This window comes from Polyergus mexicanus, unplaced genomic scaffold, assembly GCF_030449975.1.
Source record: "Polyergus mexicanus isolate NDT 795.1 unplaced genomic scaffold, iyPolMexi1.0 SCAF_1, whole genome shotgun sequence".
Taxonomy (NCBI): domain Eukaryota; kingdom Metazoa; phylum Arthropoda; class Insecta; order Hymenoptera; family Formicidae; genus Polyergus; species Polyergus mexicanus.
In genome coordinates, this window is record NW_027223321.1 from 8,676,644 (window position 1) to 8,697,725 (window position 21,082).

Genomic DNA, 21,082 nt, shown 5'->3' on the forward strand with positions numbered 1-21,082 from the left:
TAAGATGGTACCATTGGTTTGACCTTGGAAAATCATTTGAAGGTCATGTGAAGGTCAACTTTAAAATCTTAAACAGAAACCCCCATTTTTTATTTAGTATTCTTGTAGCTGACATCAAGAGCTTTCCAAAACACTATAATAAAGTATTTTGTTCATTAAGTACTTTTTGAGTTATTTTATATTTTAATCTGACATATTTTGATATAAAAAATAAAATATTTCGTAAAATATTCAGTTTTCGATAATCTTACCGTAATACTTTTATGTACAGAATAATGAGACAAATTAATTAGTACCAAAAAAACCAAATAATTGTTTAAATAAATACATTGTAAATAATTTTCTTAAAAACAATTTTTTTTTTATACTAATTGATTTGTCCCATTATTCTGTACATAGAAGTATTACGGTAAGATTATCAAAAACTAAATATTTTACGAGATATTTAATTTTTTATATCAAAATATGTCAGATTAAAATATAAAATTACTCAAAAAGTACTTAATGAAAAAATACTTTATTATAGTGTTTTGGAAAGCTCTCGATGTCAGCTACAAGAATACTAAATAAAAAATGGGGGTTTCTATTTAAGATTTTAAAGTTGACCTTTACATGACCTTCAAATAATTTTCCAAGGTCAAATAATTATCACCAACTTATGGCCCCCTCGAAACCAAACAACTTTTGTCTAAAACATTTTTCTCTTCCGGGCTTGGTTTTTGAGATATTTGCCTGAGGAGATTAAAATGGGACACCCTGTATATATATAAGATATGTATATAATAACAATAACCTATATATGTATAATTTTGTAGAAAAAGGTAAGAATATTTTTTTATACGGATTAATCTATCTATATTTAACTTCTCAATGCAATAGACTTTTACTTGTGTGATAGATAAGTATTATGAATAAAGAACAATTTTGTACAGGTTACTGCAATTTTATTTTTTGTTACACATATGGAAAGAACATTGCTGTTACATGAAATATCGGACTTAAGAAATTATTTTGTGAACACTTGGTTTGGTTAAGCGATTTGTCATGTTTTCTATTACAAAATTATTTTGTATCTCATCAAATTATGTGGATAAATTTCTCTATGTTTCTGCATTTCTCGCCTCATTTTATCATTTGTTTTCCTTCAATGTTTTCGGTCTTTTCATTATGTACGTTGCAGCTGTTTCAATCTGTGTTAATATTATTATGTGTAACAATGGAATAATATTATTATTATTTGCAATAAAAATGGCTGTTCGTCCTCTAAATTGCTTCAATTATTCAAGATGACATTATATAGTATGTGTAAAATTGCATCGCAAAAAGATTCGATAGAAAATATCTGCAGTATCAAAAAAGATTTAAATTAACAAAGATGAGTAAATGGCAGTCTGAAAATATTCTCTTCGCGAAGTAGACAAGAATAATATAATTGATAAGTATATATAAACAGTTGCCTCTCCGTGCTATTATCATTGACAATTTGATCAGATGATATCGATCAAGTGACGTTGATCCTCTAATTTATCTTTGTGATCGTCATTTCGTGTTACGCGACTGGCAATAATCTAAGATTTGCATTGCGGATGAATCGAATGAGACAGATATTGCGTGGCTTCTTCAATTTAATGATAATAATTATTAGCTTTAACGCCAACGATTATTATTATTATTATCGTTCTCGCTTGTTCGTGGTAGAAGTGGTGGTGTTGGTATGGCTTGAGTAATCTGCAAAGTTTGTCTCATTTGCTCCTGTTCCTGCTGTTGTTGATGCTGACTCCGGCGTACTTCGTGAGCCAGTAGTTTTTGACGCTTCTCCTCCATCAATCGCTCGCGGTGCTTGTGTATATAATCGTATACGTTTGGAAGACCCATGATCACGCAAGCCGATAATGCCGATCTGCATATATTCATATCCGTTGCCTCATACCTACGTTCGCATACAATTATAAGAATAAATATTATAATTTTTAGCTACAGAAAAGTGACAAATGGGACTCAGATGCCTGTCTTATCGGACGTCCCTTTTTCGTTGTATTTTAAATATTTTGAGTTACATAAAAGGGATATGTCCAAAAAATTAAATTTCGCGAGATTTCCAAATAGACATTTATTACATCACAGTTAGATTTGCAATTATTTTTATATCAGAGAGAAGAGAGGAGAGAAGAGAGAGAGAGAGAGAGAGAGAGAGAGAGAGAGAGAGAGAGAGCTGTTTGTACTGTTTTAATATAATATTACTTTTTTATATAGAATTGTAAAATGGATTGATGATAAATTAATTACCATTCGTTCATCTTTTCATCGTAACATTCCACTTGGTACGTTGTAGTAACACCGTTAAATCCACCGATAGCAAAAATCATATCATCAATGACTTCAATGGCAAAGTTGCTACGCGGATTATACATATCCGGAATATGACTCCACGTGTTCGTAGAAGGCTTATATTTTTCCCCGCTGCACATTCTCGATATTCCGTTAAAGCCTCCTTTATAGCCAGAGATTGTTAATTTGCTTGCGACATTTACATATTTATCTTGCAGTAAAATAAAAAATAACGAGAAAAGCAATTTTTTTACAAATTTTACAATGGATTAAATTCACATAAAGGATAAAGCAGCTTTAAAGCGTGAAACAAAATTTTGGTATTAAGTTTCCTTCTATATACAAATACTTGTGCATATGTTTTGCAAGTACCGTGACAGGATTTCTTTCACAATAAGTACATGTCTTAATACCAATAACATAAACGTAGCCGTGATAAGATATGCACGACACGCCGCTCCTGCGCGACCTCATTGCAGTTATCATTGTCCACTGGTTGGTGTTCGGATCATATACCTCGGCTGTATTCAGACAATCGTGCCCGTCGAAACCGCCCGTAATATATATTTTGTCTATAGAACATACGGAAAATATACTGCTAATAAAATGATCGTTATGTTGCAAAAATTAATACCGAAAAAAGAATTGTCTCCCTCTTTTTTTTTAATATTAATGTATACGTTACTTTTTTTTTCAATAAATAACTTTCTTGTAGTATTTATTTTTCCTCTTAGTGTATACTTTAATTACTTATCTCAATGTTCATATCGTATATAGCAAAGAAATTATTAATATACATGGTGTCCCATTTTAAAGGACCCACTCAAATATCTCGGAAACACTGCGTTAAATCGAAAAATGTTTCAAACAAAAGTTGCGTGGCTTCAAGGGGGCCATAAGATGGCGACAATGATTTGACCTTGGAAAATCATTTGAAGGTCATGTGAAGGTCAACTTTAAAATCTTAAACGGAAACCCCCATTTTTTATTTAGCATTCTTGTAGCTGATATCGAGAGCTTTCCAAAACACTATAACAAAGTATTTTTTCATTAAGTACTTTTTGAATTATTTTATATTTTAATCTGACATATTTTGATATAAAAAATAAAATATTTCGTAAAATATTCAGTTTTCGATCATTTTACCGCAATACTTCTATGTACAGAATAATAAGACAAAATAATTAGTGCCAAAAAAAACAAATAATTATTTAAAAAAAAACATTTTACGAGATATTTAATTTTTTATATCAAAATATGTCAGATTAAAATATAAAATAAGTACTTAATAAAAAAATACTTTATTATAGTGTTTTGGAAAGCTTTCGATGTCAGCTACAAGAATGCTAAATAAAAAATGGGGGTTCCGTTTAAGATTTTAAAGTTGACCTTCACATGACCTTCAAATGATTTTCCAAGGTCGAATCATTGTCACCATCTTATGGCCCCCTTGAAGCCACGCAACTTTTGTTTGAAACATTTTTCGATTTAACGCAGTGTTACTGCGATATTTGAATGGGTCCTTTAAAATGGCACACCCTGTATATGTGTGTGTATATGTGTCACATTAAAAAATTATTTTACAAGACACTTACATCCCCTCCCCTCAATCTCGAATAGATATATCTGCGTTTTTAATACGGGTAAATTATGCTGCAATCAACATCTTTAGGCGAAATAAAATAATTGTATCAATGTGCTTTTATTTTAAGACTCAAATAGTACCGTTCAAAGTAGTTGCGCTGGCGTCAGATCTCTGCACGTTCATAGGTGCAATGAGGGACCACTGATTTGTCTTGTAGTCATAACGCTCCGCGGTTTTTTGCCGATGATATCCATCATATCCTCCCATTGCGTAGACCAGCTCGTTCAAAACTGCCACACTAACGTAACATCTGCGACAAACGAAGGGAGCCTGATGCGAGCTTTCGCTGCCAGTGATATTAGAGGAGCTAGTCACTGAACTTTGGTTTATACTGTTTGCACAATATCTATACATATAGACATTTTTATATTTTTCTAACATCAGTTTTATTATGTAGTACATTTAATTTTTTTGATTAATTAGAAAATGTGCATTTAAATATGATTCTGAGAATGAATTTGTAAATGTAATATTTTATTAATTCCTTAATTATCTGTAATGATAAATAAATGGAGAATAATACTAATATCATTGTAAATAAATTTACAATAAATATCAATAGATAATAATATCATCCAGAGATCTTTCACAGGACTAGTGACTAGCCCCTCTGAAATATATTCGACCTTCTAGCGTTCATGGGAGCAACCTCTCGCCACACCTTGGTCACCGCGTTGAAACAACGACAACTGTTGAAATAATCGACCCCATCGAACCCTCCGATAACGTAGATATTGAACCCAATTACTGCGAGCCCATGATAAGCTCGTGGACTGGTTGGATCTGTTTCTTCGATCTAGAAAACTCAAGATCGCATATAAATAATTGCTATAACTCTGTTAAAATAGTATTTATTTCAATTTTATAGTATAAAACGTGTCTTATTGTTAGGGGAAAATCACGAATGCTATTTCGTTCAATTTTTCTTGTATGAAATCAATGGATTAATAAAAAATAAATAATTATTTGTATATATTCACTATACAAATAGTCTTAGCATTTGAATTTTTCGATTTTTACAGTCTACTTTGCGATTATTATGCACGCAGATGGCAAAATGAGACGGTATTTTTTTGCCTTAAAAAGAATTTGTACATTAAAATATCATTGACACTACCGGTATCCATCGATCCGCTCTCGTATCATAAGTCTCGATATAATTCGTTGGAGAGCCACCGCTCCATCCACCGATGGCGAACAGAATCTCATGTGGAACTCTAGGTCGCGCGATTTCCGGTGTCGGCACTTCTCCGTCTTTCTGGGTGATCATCTCCAAATCGTATAGAAATTTTAGAGTTTCGATGATGATGGGTCTACACGCGTCATTGCCCACGACGTAAGGATGATCCTTGACATTTTCCAGAAAAAACTGCGTGTCTAAGAGACCGAGTCTAATATTCTTCATTAGGTCCACTATATAATCTTTTCTAGATTCTAGATCGTGATTTATCCATCTCAGTATCAGCTCCCAAACTGTCTGCTCGCTTTTCACGTTCAATTCATCGGCGCCGACTAAAGGCTTCAATTCCTCGATGGGTAAATATAAAATTTCTTCGCTTCTCTGAGATACCTGACACGTAAATTGAAGAGAATGAAATTGGAGGAAACGAATAAAATATGTAAAAATTATTATGTTGATCGCACCTCGACAAAGTGTCCTACAATAAAACGATAAGCATCATTTTCCAACTTCTTGCAAAAATGTTGACGAGCGAATCTCATCACTCCGATACAATTTTCCGGTGCCAAATTATCCCTTAGATAGTCGCAGCACAGATCAAGTACACCCAGAATACTTAAATAATCCGCCGTGGTCAACAATTCGCATACATTTTCACGATTCACATCAATAGATCGCAAATATGCGTATTCCAGCAAAAGATTCATCATCGGGCTCGTCACACCTGGTAGAAGGACATCAGTTTTCTCACGAGAATGCAATGTAGTTGTGAATAATGTTCTGTAAAATTAATTGGGCAATAAAAGTTGCGAACATTAATCTGATATTTATTATTTAATTAATATATAATAATTTATATTATCTATTTTAAAGAGAAAAAAACAGCATCAATAAAATTATTAAACTCTACGGATTATTATTATAAGAGATATTCATTGATTTTGCATATAGTAATAAATTTATATATTTAAAAAAAATTAATATACAATATTTGCGCATTGATAGGTAAAATTATTTTTCTTTTCATAATTATCATATATACATATGTACACACATACATAATGTGAAACTTGAAGAAAATATGTCGGGTAGAATTAAAAACCTGAAATAAGTACTGCATGCTGAAAGTATAGCTCGGTGAATCGGGAAAACACCACCGTCCTCTAATCTCAATACTGCATCGCAAAGCAAATTATTTTGTCGGAAATCGTAGAGCGACTGCATCGCTTGTGTGCTCATGCAACGGCCGCCGCTTTCGGCTATCAAACGTTGATTATTTGCATTACACTTTTCATCTTTTCTGTTGCTCGTACTTGGTTCTACATCCATATCAAAATTAGAACAATTGAGATGTTTGGCGGTCCCGCGAAGATATTAACCCAATGGATTACAACATTAAAATATTTTTATTAAATTAAACAGTTTTTCTTCAATAGATCTACGGAAAAGAAAATAAATAGTGAGTATTTTAATTTGAAGCGGAATAATAGGCCACGATTGCATAAGATTGCAGATAACGATAAAAAAAATTGTATAATTATAACATTAAAATTATGTTAATAATTTAACATTAAAGATTAAGGATGTGGGATAAATTAACAATTTTTTATTAAAATGAGATAATGTACCAAAATATAATTAATAAATTATTAATAAAATATTTTTGAATTATATTGGTTAAGTATGTATACGCGATAAACTATTATTATATAATCATACATATGATGGAACTGTTTTGCTATTTGTCTATATTATTTTAAAAGAATTTATATAGCTTACACATATTTAAAAATTTATTTTACACTTACTGAGTAAGAATAATTATTTCCTGAGAATTTAGTGATCGCGCGGGAGGTTAGCAGTTCGTATCGATCTTGGTGTAGCTTGACTTTTACAATTTGCGACTTGATAATTTTTCGATCTAGGATGAGGTTGCGATTGCGATAAAGTCCCGCTCGCGATCAATTGCTGAGAGTGATTAGCAACGGCTGGAATGTGCTGCCGTGTGTCGGGTTCATATGTGCCGGAATTTGGAATGTGTCAAAATTTTGACACGTGAACGGAAGGATCGAAGACCGATTCGCGAACTGGAGAAATGCAGATGGCCGTGAAGGGGAATGAAAGCGGTGAGGGGATTGTAATAGGGAGATACAAATTATTTTGTATGATTTTAAAAGCGAATAAGTGTCGCGTCTGGCTATGACATGTGGTCTTACATGTCCGCCGTTCAATCAGAAACTGCTGCTCGACAAAAGAGATCCTTCTGTTCCTGCTTCATACCGAGCTTGATATACAAGTTTTTTGTTATTAATTAAGTTATTAATTTATTTCGAATTGTCGTAAATTATAATTATGAAATAATTTCCTTTATAGGTATATATACACATTTGTTGTTAATCAAATTAATCGTCAAAGAAAAATTTACGTACACTAATTTCTTTTCTACATAAGTCCATTTCGTTGCATCAACATATCGTTGAAGTCACTTGGTTGTCACTTGGCCACACGTCAAATACTATCCAGATTTGAGATACCAAGTTACAGATTGCAGGTACACGTGGTTTCGATCGTCTTGACGTTGTCACATTCCGCACTCTTCTCGTCGACGTATTCATCCTCCTCAATTCTTTCGTCGTTTCGCGATTTTCTTTTTCTCTCCTCGAATATGTGCCTGTGCTTCAATGCGTCGTGCTTGCAATCTGATCGTCTGCAGTTGTGAATCAGACAGGCGTTGTTATCCGGCAGCAGTCCGCTAATTGGCAAGATGGGCCCGATTGAATACGACGTGGCGAAGCCGTTGCTCCTCGAGATACCATTAAAAAATGCGTTCCATTTGTTGACGAAAGACTCGTATCCTTTCGTCTGCGTTGACGTTACCGACACGATATCCTTCTTCCGCGGTACCTCACTCGATTGTTCGCCGAATAATCTGAATGTCCATGTGACCACAGCAAAAGTCGCTGCGTTCGTCGGAAATGCTCGAAGAATCGTTGAATTTAAGCCTCGATATAAGCAGCTGTATCCTTCGGCACGTACGGATTTCTTAAGACAATCTAAAGCTCCCGAATAACGATCACTACTTTCCGCTTGTATACGTGATTTGATGACATCAATCGGATAGGAGATCACCCAGGAAGCGGTGCCAGCGAGACCACCGGCCAGCAATATGTGAGGTGTCGAGATCGGCTGTTTCGAGGACATCCTAGTTAGCATCTCGTAAGTCACGAAGTATACACCGTAACTTGGCCCTTCCCTGAGAAACGTAATATTCAGCCCTTTGTAGACGCCGCGATAACCTTCCTGCTTATAGATGTTTCTCAAGCACTCTATAGGTCCACGGAGATCACCCTGAGACGGGGATTGCAATTGCAGACGTGTTTTTGCCAACTCTATCGGACTTGAGACGGGAGTTTGTGCAAGCCCGGCGGATGCACCGGCCAAGAAATGTGCCGACAATCGATCAGGTTCGGATAGGTGCCGCTGAGTATGCCCGTAAACGCCGAAGACGATGGCGTTCACCATAGCCACCCCCGCGATCGGCGAGGTCATGCCTCTGTAAAGGCCGTTCACCTGTACAAAGATACACGTGAATGGCTATATTAATAGACTTTATCCGTGAATAAGACGAACGGACTAAAATTTGAGATTCTCATTTTCTTATTTTCTCTCGGTTCTACAATCAATTTCTCTTCTTAAATACCGATTCTTTTGCGAGTATAGTGCGTAGACAATCCCAGGTGCCCCGATATTTCGGATTGCGGGAGTCCTGCGTCTGCATGTGGACTTTGACTGTGTCCAAAGGATATCCCACCATAATACCGGCACATCCTACAATTTATAAAATAATTTTTATTATATTAAAACATGGAAATTTTTATAAATGCTTTCATATACATCTATAACGTGGTACATTTTCATATAATACATGCATAAAATCTGCATGATGCATTATTTAAAAAAATGAATTATGATTTAGCAATAGATATATATTTATTTATAAAAATCTGTTGCTGATACATAATATAAAAGAGAATGTTATGAATACTAGTTAAATTTTTCATTTGCGTAAGTTTGATAAAACGAGAAATCACTATTTCGACATGTGTTGTTTTCAAGTGGCGCGATAAACCAAGTCATTCGATAAAATAACTTTTCTTTATCGTCATTTAATTCAGTGGCATTGTAAATCTAGTATATTATACAGCAAATAATAATTGAGATGAAATCAATTTTCATAAATTCAATTACACCTGTTTATCAAGCAAGCAACGAATTTTGGAAAGTGAAATTAATTTTGTAGCTGATAAAGAATATTATATTCAGATAATTATATAAAAAAAAATTGATCTAATCAGAACGTTAGAATTTATGCAAATCAACGCCACAATTCAATTTGCACAAAATTGACTTTACCACCCAAGCAGCCAGCGAAGAAATCGAGCGACCAAGTCATCTTTATCCTGTATTATCTGCGATCTTTCCACTTGCAATATCGTCTGCGTCTATGAGGATCGTTCTCAAATCTTGTTCCTTTCAGGTATACATTGGAAGACGTATAAGTCGCGAATCGATTAATAGCACCGAGCAATAAATTCGAATCCATGAAAGACTGATGTATAACTGATCCTTTTAAATTAAGCTTCAAGTATGTATAGATGATAAAATAACATTCGACTATTTCTGAAAGAAACAATTATTTTATTTTATTTTATTATAATGATATTTTGCGACTGATCGAAACATACAATATTGTTGAGATATTTTTATTATTGATTTTATATATTATTTTATAATTTTGTTTTATATAATTTAATGTATATATGTATATTAGAGCAATATTAATCGAAATAAGAACAATCTCACTTTAGATTATCGTGAAAATTATCTAATAATGTTCTTTTGAAAATTTATCGTTCTTATATTTTTTCCAAAAACAAATTATTATTTCAAATTAATTAAAATTTATTATATATATATATATATATGTATGAAAAACACGTTACGTAATTTTTATCGTAATGCACTTTAGGGTGCTTATCATGAATATCGTATCATGAATTATATCATGAATTAAAACTGTTAATAGACTTCGAAAGTTTAAGAGAATGTAATAATAAAATAGTATAAAATAAAATACTACAATCAAAAAAAATTTTAACAGCTATCTTGACTAATCGTATGATTTTACCTAATAATTGATTGTTCTAAATATATGTAACACCACTTCACTAAAATTGCAGTTGGTTTTTATCGGGATGATAATATAATGTCGAAAACTTCATTCGTCAGATAAGGTCACATTGTCAATAAATTTCGCCGCGCGATTCACTTTGTTGTTCACTTTGTTTCTTTTTCAGAAAATCACATATATAACATATATATTCCGACAAAAGAGAAATTATCTGGGGCGTGTTTCCTTCGTTAAATCTTCTTTCTTACTGAAAGAGAAGAGAGAGAGATTGGCCTTTCTTCCAACTTATTCTTGGTACAAAGATCGTTACATTATCATTTACATTATCAAATTACTAACATACGCACATATACATACATATATACATATACACAAGCGCTATCGTAACAGTGTACTATATATTATTGAAGAATATGTTAATAATGTTTAAACATTTTATCACACGACTTGCCGTCGTGATCGAGCGAAGCACGGGGTCACAAACATTGGATGATAAGATTGATCAAGTCTCATATATTCAATATATACAGGGTGAGTCACTTAAAATTGCTTTCTAAGATATCTCCATAAATATTGATTTTACACAAAAACGTTTTAGACAAAAGTTAAATAACTTTATTGGTTTATCAACAAAATTCCATACCAAAGACGCGAAGCAATGTATTATCAATGCTTTTATTGAACAAATCCAAAAGATATGTTGCAAAGGGTTCGCGTTCTCTCAGAGAGCGTATTGACAAAAAATTATAAAATGAATGTGGACAACATGATTGTCTGAAACACTTTGAACACTTTATTAAATAAAATTAATTCATTTTGTTCGAAAACTTTCTACTTTTATTATCTATCTATTACTAATCTCGTTTTATTTCAAGATTGCTCCATATTCAAGATGTTATAAGATCATTGGAGTCATTTTTTCATTTCTCCACAATTTATCCTCTACAACAGCTGATTAAAAATAGAGCTTTCCATTAAAAAAATCTTGAGACGACTTTTAAAATTTTCTGGCGCCTCCATCCAAAATGTAGCCATTTAAAAATTATTTAACTTTTGTCTGAAATTTTTTAATTTAAAAACTTGTTGGTTTATTATTAATTTGAATGTTCAAAATATCCCTTAGTAATAAAAGAGCATAATACCTATTAATTATTTTGCTAAATTTATTCTATGCCATACGCATCATGCAAGAATGTTCGAAAAAACTTTTCGACATTTTCAATTTTCAGAAACTAAAATTTTTTATTCTTTCACGTCTCCGATTCGCAATGTGTCAATTTAAATTTAAACTTCACAGAAGTGCATTCAGAAGACTTTGAAGAAGTTAATATAATATTATCTGTGATAAAAAAGTAATTTAATCATAAAAAAAAAGAAGAAAACATTGATTACTGAAAATAATAAGTTTTAAGGAAGAATTAACTATGGCTATTTTTTTTAATTATATAATATTAGATGCTTTATGGACATTTCTATAAATCTTGCATGGCATGTTGTTTATTTACGTCTCGTTTAGCAGCAGATTCGTCTATCCAATACCATTCTATCTAATCCGACTGCATGCTAAGGAAGATATAAAACTAATTTCTTTTTTTTCCTTTCTTTTTATCTCATGTCGATAAAAAAATTTATAATGGTACATAAATAAATAATGTTAGTGTAATGTTTTAGATATATATTGAAATAATTTACAAATTCGAAACATGCTTGTTTCTATCTTTTATGATTTAAAAAAAATAGTTTAGTTATATCTCGAAATTATTTATATATATAAGATATTATTTTTTATCTATAAACCTTATGTATATTAATAATTTAATATAATATTATATTATATATATATATATATGTATTACGATTAATGATAACATAAATATACATTAATAAATTGTTGCGTTATAGCAAGATGTAGTCGTATTTGTTTAACATAAATGATAGATAATTTTATTATAAACTCAAAAGATATTACATTATCTGGTGTGTTAGGTTTTAGATAACTCTTCGACCCTTTGTCATATATTTAATAGCTTTCCTCTGCATATATCAATACTTCTTTTTATTCTTTCGCAATACAAGAATATATTTCTTCTTTCGAATAACTTGCTAAAACTGGTAGATGCGCTACAGCCAGCATCAGTTCTTCCACGTCGTTGGACGGGTAGAGGATATTTAAGTCATTCCAAATAGAAGTCAATCGATTACTCGTGGTTTCGTATTTTCGGATCATGACAATGTATGCGCAAACAAGCCGACAACTTGATCAAGTATTGGACGCTGAAAAGGGAGAAGATGGCTTACTTCTTAGTAGCTCACCCCCAGACACGGTAGGGTAAAAAATACAATTATTATTTTTAGCACTATAACAAGACGAATTATTGCTTCTTACAATTTTCACTTTCATATCTTATTGAAGGTGTTTTTTTTTTTCTGTTTTGTTTCCACGAATGAATATTTTTCCTCTGATAAAGAAAGAAAGATATACATATAAAATGAGGTTTGTAAATAGAAGCGATCATGAATACATATACAATTATTCTTACAAAAATATTTTATAAACCTATGTAATTTTTAATATAGTTTAAGTATAACACACAATTATTCTTGATAAATATAACGCGATATCTATTATGTCTTAGAGATAGCCATATTAGTTTTAAATATAAATTGATAGAATTAACGCGATTTTAATAAATGCGGTTTTTTTGATAGATGATACTTACAATTCATATATTACGCATTAATAAATCTAATACATTTCGAGATTCGCGAATTTAACATTTCATAAAGAACTTTTAGCCTTTTAAAATTAATAATTAATTTATGAGTTAAAATAAAAATTTGCCCTGTAAAATTAAAATTTTTATTTTCATAAATTTTTGTATACAGCCACTATATAAAAAAGCTAGTATTAAGATAACATTTACGATTTTCAGATTAAATTATATTCTATAGAACAAATTTTTACTCTAACTCATAAATTAATTATTAATTTTATATTGTAAAAGACTAAAGATGTTTTGTGCGCAATGTCAAATTCATGAATGTCAAAACATATTATATTTATTAACTTTTGACGTAGCTGATCCGTCGAGTTCTTCCATAAGTTGCGGTTTCATCACAGATTGGCTGATCGTGATTTGCGTCACGATTCCACTATAATGTGCTAATCATCATCACATACGCAATATTTATCATTTTCTCTCAGTATATTTAAATGGAATACATATGTGTGTGTGTGTGTGTGTGTGTGTGTGTGATACGATATATATGATTTATATATAAAGAGAAGAAAAATAACGCACAGCAAAAATAACAACAATTTAAGTTTGACTCGACACATACACACTTATCGATGTTTGAGTAGATGATGAAAGAAGCTAGTTTCTTGCGTACTACATGTGTTTTTAAACAACAATTCAATCGAATAACAGAAATTCGTATCACATTTTATAATTCTCCCTTAGATTTCCTTTATGCATGATGAACTAAGAAATGACGTTTATGATAATAAATGTCAATAATGCGCAGAAAAAAATTAATTTCTTCCATGCCAAGTAAATTACAGAAAAATCAATTTTGACTTTCAAATTAAGTTCCGTCATTAAAATGGTGCAAAATCATTCATAGATTACAGTATTCAAAGTTTTATGTTTTTTTTCTTTCTGTACGAAGACATTTAATGATTTGTTCGAACACTTTATTCGTGCTGTACATATAATTATATCTCTGCTTATGTATAAAACAAATGAGAAAAAAAGTTGCGTAGACGGAAAAAAATTTCATCATTCAACATATCTGGATTTCCTTCAGCCGCTCAATCAGGTAGCATCTCGAGTAAGAGGGGAGTTTTGCAGCCATATACTGGGTGGCCCATTTTAATACATCCAGTCGAATATCTCAAAAACCAAGCCCGGAAGAGAAAAATGTTTCAAACAAAAGTTGTGTGGCTTCGAGGGGGCCATAAGATGGTGACAATAATTTCACCTTGGAAAATCATTTGAAGGTCATGTGAAGGTCAACTTTAAAATCTTAAATAGAAACCCCCATTTTTTATTTAGCATTCTTGTAGCTGACATCGAGAGCTTTCCAAAACACTATAATAAACAATTTTTTTATTCAGTACTTTTTGAGTTATTTTATATTTTAACCTGACATCTTTTGATATAAGAAATTAAATATCTCATAAAATATTCAGTTTTCGATAATCTTACCGTAATACTTCTATGTACAGAATAATGAGACAAATCAATTAGTATAAAAAAAAATTGTTTTTAAGAAAATTATTTACAATGTATTTTTTTAAACAATTATGTTTTGTTTGGCACTAATTAATTTGTCTTATTATTCTGTACATAGAAGCATTACGATAAAATTATCGAAAACTGAATATTTTACGAAATATTTTATTTTTTATATCAAAATATGTCAGATTAAAATATAAAATAACTCAAAAAGTACTTACTGAAAAAATACTTTATTATAGTGTTTTGAAAAGCTCTCGATGTCAGCTACAAGAATACTAAATAAAAAATGGGAGTTTCTATTTAAGATTTTACAGTTGACCTTTACATGACCTTCAAATGATTTTCCAAGGTCAAATCATTGTCACCATCTTATGGCCCTCTTGAAGCCACACAACTTTTGTTTGAAACATTTTTCTCTTCCGGGCTTGGTTTTTGAGATATTCGACTGGATGGATTAAAATGGGCCACCCAGTATATATTTGGATCTGAAAGGACTTCTTAATTATATAGTTTTATGTGCCGGTTTATCTTACAATTTTACTCTCGTGATATGCGAGAATATTCGAACCATAAGAATGCAGGAATATTTAATCATACAATGTAGATTTGATAGAATTACCGGTATGTTTGTGTGACATTAATAAAAAAATTAATAAATTATAAATTTCAAATCTAAATAAATGATTAAAAAATGTTTTTCTTTCTAAATTACATTTTTTTCCTTTTTGAATTACGTTTATATTTTTAATTTATATTTTTATAATTACCGAAACGTTTAAAAAATTTGTGATATTAAAATATTGCTGCAAAAAAAATTTTGAAAAATGATTATTTTCTCTAATGCATTATAATAACGCAAATATAATTATTCTTAATTAATTTGTTTGTTAGCCAAAGCTAATTCATGGCGGAAATTATATTAAAGAGGGCAAAGACTCAGCTAAAAGTACCTGCCTAATTTTTTCCCCTACAGAAGAAGATGAAGTCGGATCGTTGGGAAAATATCTCCAACTGTTTGCGGTAAGTGATATGAAATATATATTAATGAAATTGTTAAATGTTGAAAGAAATGCAAGTATGCAAAATATTATTTCAGAAACATAAAGTGAATCTCTTGCATATCGAATCCAAAAGCTCTCTTCGGCGACTAAACGGCTATGAATTTATGGTAGAATGTGCGCCGAGCGGTAATATAGCCTCCGCAATTGAATCTTTACGAGATCAGTGCAGTTATTTTTCGATCATTTCTAGGTAGGAGTCCTTTAGATTTATTTAAATATTGTATTTTAATTATTATATATTTTTAAAGAATGTATTCTCTATAAAATTATTTATTATTCTTTTAAATCCTATAATGGCTACTAATTTTTTTACGTTTGAATAGTAAATACATTATCATAATCATTCGATGGTCTTGGTTATTAATCATATTGCTTTAATTTTTATCTTGTTTTTATTTTGCTTGTGTAAAATATTTTATATTATATATAATTTGACACGCGCGCGCGTTGATATGTTTTGAACTCACTGATGTGACAGAAAAATGTTCTACATGTTTATTTTATTTTATACACACATATCGATTGCCATTTGCTTTCTTGAAATAAGTTATGATACTAACAGATGTAAGTTTTGATTGCTATAATGTATACCAAGAGTATACACGGTTCTACAATCTTTTTATTAATTAATTAATTTTTATAATCAATTTATAATTAATAAAATCTGATTTAATAAATTAAATACATATAAATAAATAAATAATTAATTTGTTTATTTATATATCTAATTTATTAAATCAGATTTTCATCATTTTTATGATGCATATTTAATTCAATGTTTATATATTATACGTCGTTTAATAATAAAATCTAATATAAATCGTAAATGCATTCTCTCTCTCAGAAATCATAAAGACAATGCAGACACAGTACCATGGTTTCCGAGGAGAATACGCGATCTCGACAAATTCGCTAATCAGATTTTGTCGTATGGTGCTGAGCTTAATAGCGACCATCCTGGTTTTACAGATCCCGTATACAGAAAAAGAAGAAAATATTTTGCTGACATTGCTTACAATTACAAGCAGTAAGTATGAAGTCACCAGGATTGGGAAAGTTACTTTATAAAAGTAACTCGTTACCATTACCGTTATTTTTTCTAAAAAGTAACTCGTTACCGTTACTCGTTACCAATTTTAAAAAGTAACTCGTTACCGTTACAGTTACTAAAAAGTAACGAGTCGTTACAATTTCCGTTACTTTTTTACAATACAAACTAATAAATTATTTTGCATAAGAAAAACTTTTAAAAAATTGTAAGCAAGATTTCATTCAAGGTTTATTACAAAATAAATGATTAAATTTTATCGAAATTCTTTATTAATTTTTAATAAAATTTGTTGCTCCATAGTATCATCATTTAAATGCCCTCTTTGTGGTGTTAATACAGAGCCACCGATGCTAAACATTCTTTCTACAGATGCACTGCTTGGTAGAGCTGTATTATATTTAATAAAAAGTTTTTTAAGTTTTGGATAGTCGTTTAACATTTCTATATTACAATTATTTGATTTTAAAAACCGTTGCAATTCTTCTTGTTCAGATTCATTTTGCACCGTTTTTTGCTCAAAAATGAAAAAATCATCGTGATCGTCAGATTTTCCAGTTTTTGAAGAATTTTCAGTTGATCGGATTCCCAATAAATCCTCCAAGTAATTTTCAGCACGTTTTCTTTTTTCTCCGGTTGACCAGTTTAACTTAAATTTTGGATGTAAACATGCTGCTATTATTAATTCTTTTGTTTCAAATATTGTAAGAAATCTAAAATCAAATATAGTAAATTAAGCGACATTGTTTGTTTTATTGAAATTAATACTTTTGAATCAATAGTATAAAATAAAATAATATTTTTCAATTAAATCCTTATTTAAAATTAAATAACATATGTATTAATAAAATTAATAAGTTACCTTTTATTTAAACCTTGCTGAATAGCTTCAACTAATGAATGGCAATCTATAAGGTCAGATTTATTGAGATTTTATAATTTTCGCAAAGTACTTAGAACTGGTAGTAAATGAGAGCTCTGCTTTTCCGAAAAGATAAAGCTCTCATTGGATATCGCGCGTCGCGTCATCGCACTGGTCTGCAAGAGCCATAAGTTGATCAATCACATTCAAGCATTTTTACAACATAATAAGATGCTAATTGGTCGATTTGCTTACGGCTTTACGGTTAAGATAAAAATTTTATCACGCACAATAGCAAGAATAATATCTTAAATAAATCAAAAAATTTGAAAAAAGTAACGATAAAAGTAACTGTTAAATTCGTTACTCGTTACCGAAAAATGTAACGAAGTTACTTTTTCCGTTACAAATAAAATTTGTAACGCCATTACCGTTACAGTTACCGAAAAAAAGTAACTGTAACGGTAACGGCGTTACAAGTAACGCGTTACTTCCCAACCCTGGAAGTCACGATATTAAAATTGAATCAAAGAAACTACGCACAGACATCTTTATAAAAATATTTGTACATTATTAATCAAGGATACTTGAACATGCATCTTATTAATTAAAATTATTAATTAAAATGATATGCATATCATGTAATATTTCAGTGGACAGTCGATTCCAAGAGTGGTGTACACGCCTGAAGAAATATCCACGTGGGGCGTAGTCTTCAAAAACTTGACAAAGCTTTATCCGAAATATGCTTGTAGAGAGCACAATCATGTTTTCCCATTGCTGATCGAAAATTGCGGCTATCGGGAAGACAATATACCCCAGCTCGAAGATATATCTAACTTTTTGAAAGGTAATATATCTTATATTTTTCTGTATGCACAACATGCAGAAGAAAAGACAGCTTTGGAGATTGATTTAGAATGATATCAATGGCATTTTTTTTTTCCATGAATTTTGATTTGTTTTGAATTATAATCAATTTTTTTTATTCTGATATTTTAGATTCTACCGGTTTCACACTTCGTCCAGTGGCAGGATTATTGTCTTCACGCGATTTTCTTGCTGGATTGGCCTTCAGGGTGTTTCACAGTACGCAATATATACGGCACAGTAGTAAACCTCTCTATACGCCGGAACCGGATGTGTGCCACGAGACTTTGGGTCACGTGCCACTTTTTGCTGATCCATCCTTTGCACAGTTCTCACAAGTTATTGGTCTGGCGTCGCTTGGTGCTCCAGATGATTACATAGAGAAACTCGCGACGGTAGCAGATCATATATCTTTACCCATATCAAAATATCATGTAAAAGTTGCGAAGAATTCCAACTTATTGTGCAGTTTATTTTCTACTAGTTAATGCTATTTCAAAGCAGTATATCATATTTATTTATTAATTTTCAATTACATTATAATTTTATCCGTATAATATAATAAGATAATAAAACGTACATATACGTATATAATTGCTCTTATCAATTTTAGTTCTCGAAAAGATATAATATTACGGTCGCGAAAGTATGAGTTTTTCATTAACTATATATACGACTTTGATAAGATTGAATTATAAAAATGAGAATATTAATTTCTAGTACTAATCGAGTATTCTAATTTCGTCAATACTTATTTTGTCGGTAGGAGAATAATAATTTATAAAAAAATTGAGGAAGAAAGTAAATAACATATTGAATTTTATTTTGATAAATAATTTTCACAACTTGTTCTTGCAGTGTTTCTGGTTCACGGTCGAATACGGATTGTGCCGGCAAAATGGTGAATTAAAGGCGTATGGCGCCGGACTGCTGTCGTCTTTTGGCGAATTGGAATATTGTTTGAGCGACAAACCAGAACTCCGATCTTTCGACCCGCCAAAGACTGCATTGCAACAATATCCGATAACGGAATATCAACCTGTATATTATGTTGCCGAGAATTTCGAGGACGCAAAAGAAAAGATGACGTGAGTACGGAAATAATAAATACATGTATCAAGCGAATTGTCTTATCTCTCGCTACGAGACAGCATATATTATTTTTATTGTGTGCGCTACGCAACGCGTCTTTCGCAAGCCGCAGGCATAATAATTCATGTTGTGTGATAATTCGAAATAAACGGCGTATAGAATCGTTGATGGTTAGCCAAAGAAAATAGCTTGATGCCTTGACATGATGTACATCTTGACACTTGACTTTAATTTTTGTCTATTTTAGGAAATTTGCTCAAACTATACCGAAAAAATTCGGGGTCAGATACGATGCTTATACGCAAAGTATTAGCATTATCGATAGTAAACAACAAGTGGAAGATCTTGTAAATAACGTGAATCAAGAAATTCAAATTTTGATGGATGCTTTGAGAAAATTGCAACATTAGAGTCAGTTTTATTCAATGTCTATTGTTTTTTTATGATGCATTCTATTAAATATCAATTTTACTTGTACTTGCATCATTGAAATATTATAATACTAATATGTATTGCGAAGAATCTGTAGTCGTTGTTAAAGTAATGTATGTTTAAAGTATGTTTAAACAATAAAAGCTCTTATTGTTTTCTACATTAAAACTTTATTTATATTAGCTTTCTTTGAGATTTTTATTATTCTATGATTTTCAGACATGAAACAATCATCATCTTATAATAATTATTTATTTTTCTCAAAATAATTTTTGTAAAGGGAATAATAAAAAAAAATTTCTTTGCTGTTTTTTAATTTCAGTATATTAAATAAACATCATATAAATATATATATATATATATATATATATTAGAAATATGTCTTTCTCTTGTTTTTCTTCTTTTTTATTAAAAATAACAAATTTATATAATTATTGGCAGAAAAAAGATTAAACATTAAGAAACAAAAAATTTATGAGCACATTTCAGATTTTCGCGAAAATTAATTATTTAATGTACATTATATACATATATATATATATATATATATATATATATATATATATATATATATATATATATATACATATATATGTATATTCTGGGTGGCCAATTTTAATCCATCCAGTCGAATATCTCAAAAACCAAGCCCGGAAGAGAAAAATGTTTCAAACAAAAGTTGTGTGGCTTCAAGGAGGCCATAAGATGGTGACAATGATTTGACCTTGGAAAATCATTTGAAGGTCATGTGAAGGTCAACTTTAAAACCTTAAATAGAAACCCCCATTTTTTATTTAGTATTCTTGTAGCTGACATCGAGAGCTTTCCAAAACACTATAATAAAATATTTTTTTATTAAGTACTTTTTGAGTTATTTTATATTTTAATCTGACATATTTTGATATAAAAAATTAAATATCTCGTAAAATATTTAGTTTTTGATAATCTTACCGTAATACTTCTATGTACAGAATAATGAGACAAATCAATTAGTATAAAAAAAAAATTGTTTTTAAGAAAATTATTCACAATGTATTTTTTTAAACAATTATTTGTTTTTTTTGGCACTAATTAATTTGTCTTATTATTCTGTACATAGAAGTATTACGGTAAAATTATCAAAAACTGA

General features: G+C 30.6%; 3 protein-coding genes across 6 annotated transcripts; 1 reads left to right on the top strand and 2 right to left on the bottom strand.

Moving 5' to 3' along the window:
• Positions 1-948: 948 nt before the first annotated feature.
• Klhl10 (kelch-like protein 10) lies at positions 949-7,023 on the bottom strand. Of its 3 annotated transcripts, none has more exons than XM_070296841.1 (9): positions 6,962-7,023; positions 6,256-6,591; positions 5,618-5,933; positions 5,091-5,543; positions 4,635-4,769; positions 4,054-4,243; positions 2,742-2,900; positions 2,287-2,491; positions 949-1,930 (listed from the first exon to the last, which is right to left on the bottom strand). In XM_070296841.1, the coding sequence occupies exons 2-9, from the start codon at positions 6,480-6,482 to the stop codon at positions 1,648-1,650; spliced, it is 1,968 nt and encodes a 655-aa protein (XP_070152942.1). In that variant the 5' UTR covers positions 6,483-6,591; positions 6,962-7,023; the 3' UTR covers positions 949-1,647. The 3 variants fall into 3 exon arrangements, with proteins under 3 accessions (XP_070152942.1, XP_070152933.1, XP_070152951.1); XM_070296832.1 differs by having other exon boundaries at positions 4,054-4,223; positions 4,600-4,769; XM_070296850.1 differs by lacking the exon at positions 6,962-7,023 and having other exon boundaries at positions 4,054-4,223; positions 4,600-4,769; positions 6,212-6,355.
• A 668-nt stretch (positions 7,024-7,691) lies between these two features.
• LOC138933839 (mitochondrial basic amino acids transporter) lies at positions 7,692-10,594 on the bottom strand. The gene is made up of 4 exons (XM_070296886.1): positions 10,342-10,594; positions 9,567-9,833; positions 8,854-8,981; positions 7,692-8,723 (listed from the first exon to the last, which is right to left on the bottom strand). Exons 2-4 carry the CDS (start codon positions 9,604-9,606, stop codon positions 7,692-7,694), a joined length of 1,200 nt encoding a protein of 399 aa, XP_070152987.1. The 5' UTR covers positions 9,607-9,833; positions 10,342-10,594.
• A 135-nt stretch (positions 10,595-10,729) lies between these two features.
• Hn (phenylalanine hydroxylase) lies at positions 10,730-20,121 on the top strand. 2 transcript variants are annotated; one of them, XM_070296862.1, is made up of 9 exons: positions 10,730-10,875; positions 12,461-12,668; positions 15,480-15,608; positions 15,685-15,839; positions 16,494-16,676; positions 18,213-18,409; positions 18,562-18,824; positions 19,288-19,517; positions 19,769-20,121. In XM_070296862.1, the coding sequence occupies exons 2-9, from the start codon at positions 12,570-12,572 to the stop codon at positions 19,929-19,931; spliced, it is 1,419 nt and encodes a 472-aa protein (XP_070152963.1). In that variant the 5' UTR covers positions 10,730-10,875; positions 12,461-12,569; the 3' UTR covers positions 19,932-20,121. The 2 variants fall into 2 exon arrangements, with proteins under 2 accessions (XP_070152963.1, XP_070152974.1); XM_070296873.1 differs by lacking the exon at positions 10,730-10,875 and having other exon boundaries at positions 12,450-12,668.
• Positions 20,122-21,082: the final 961 nt, after the last annotated feature.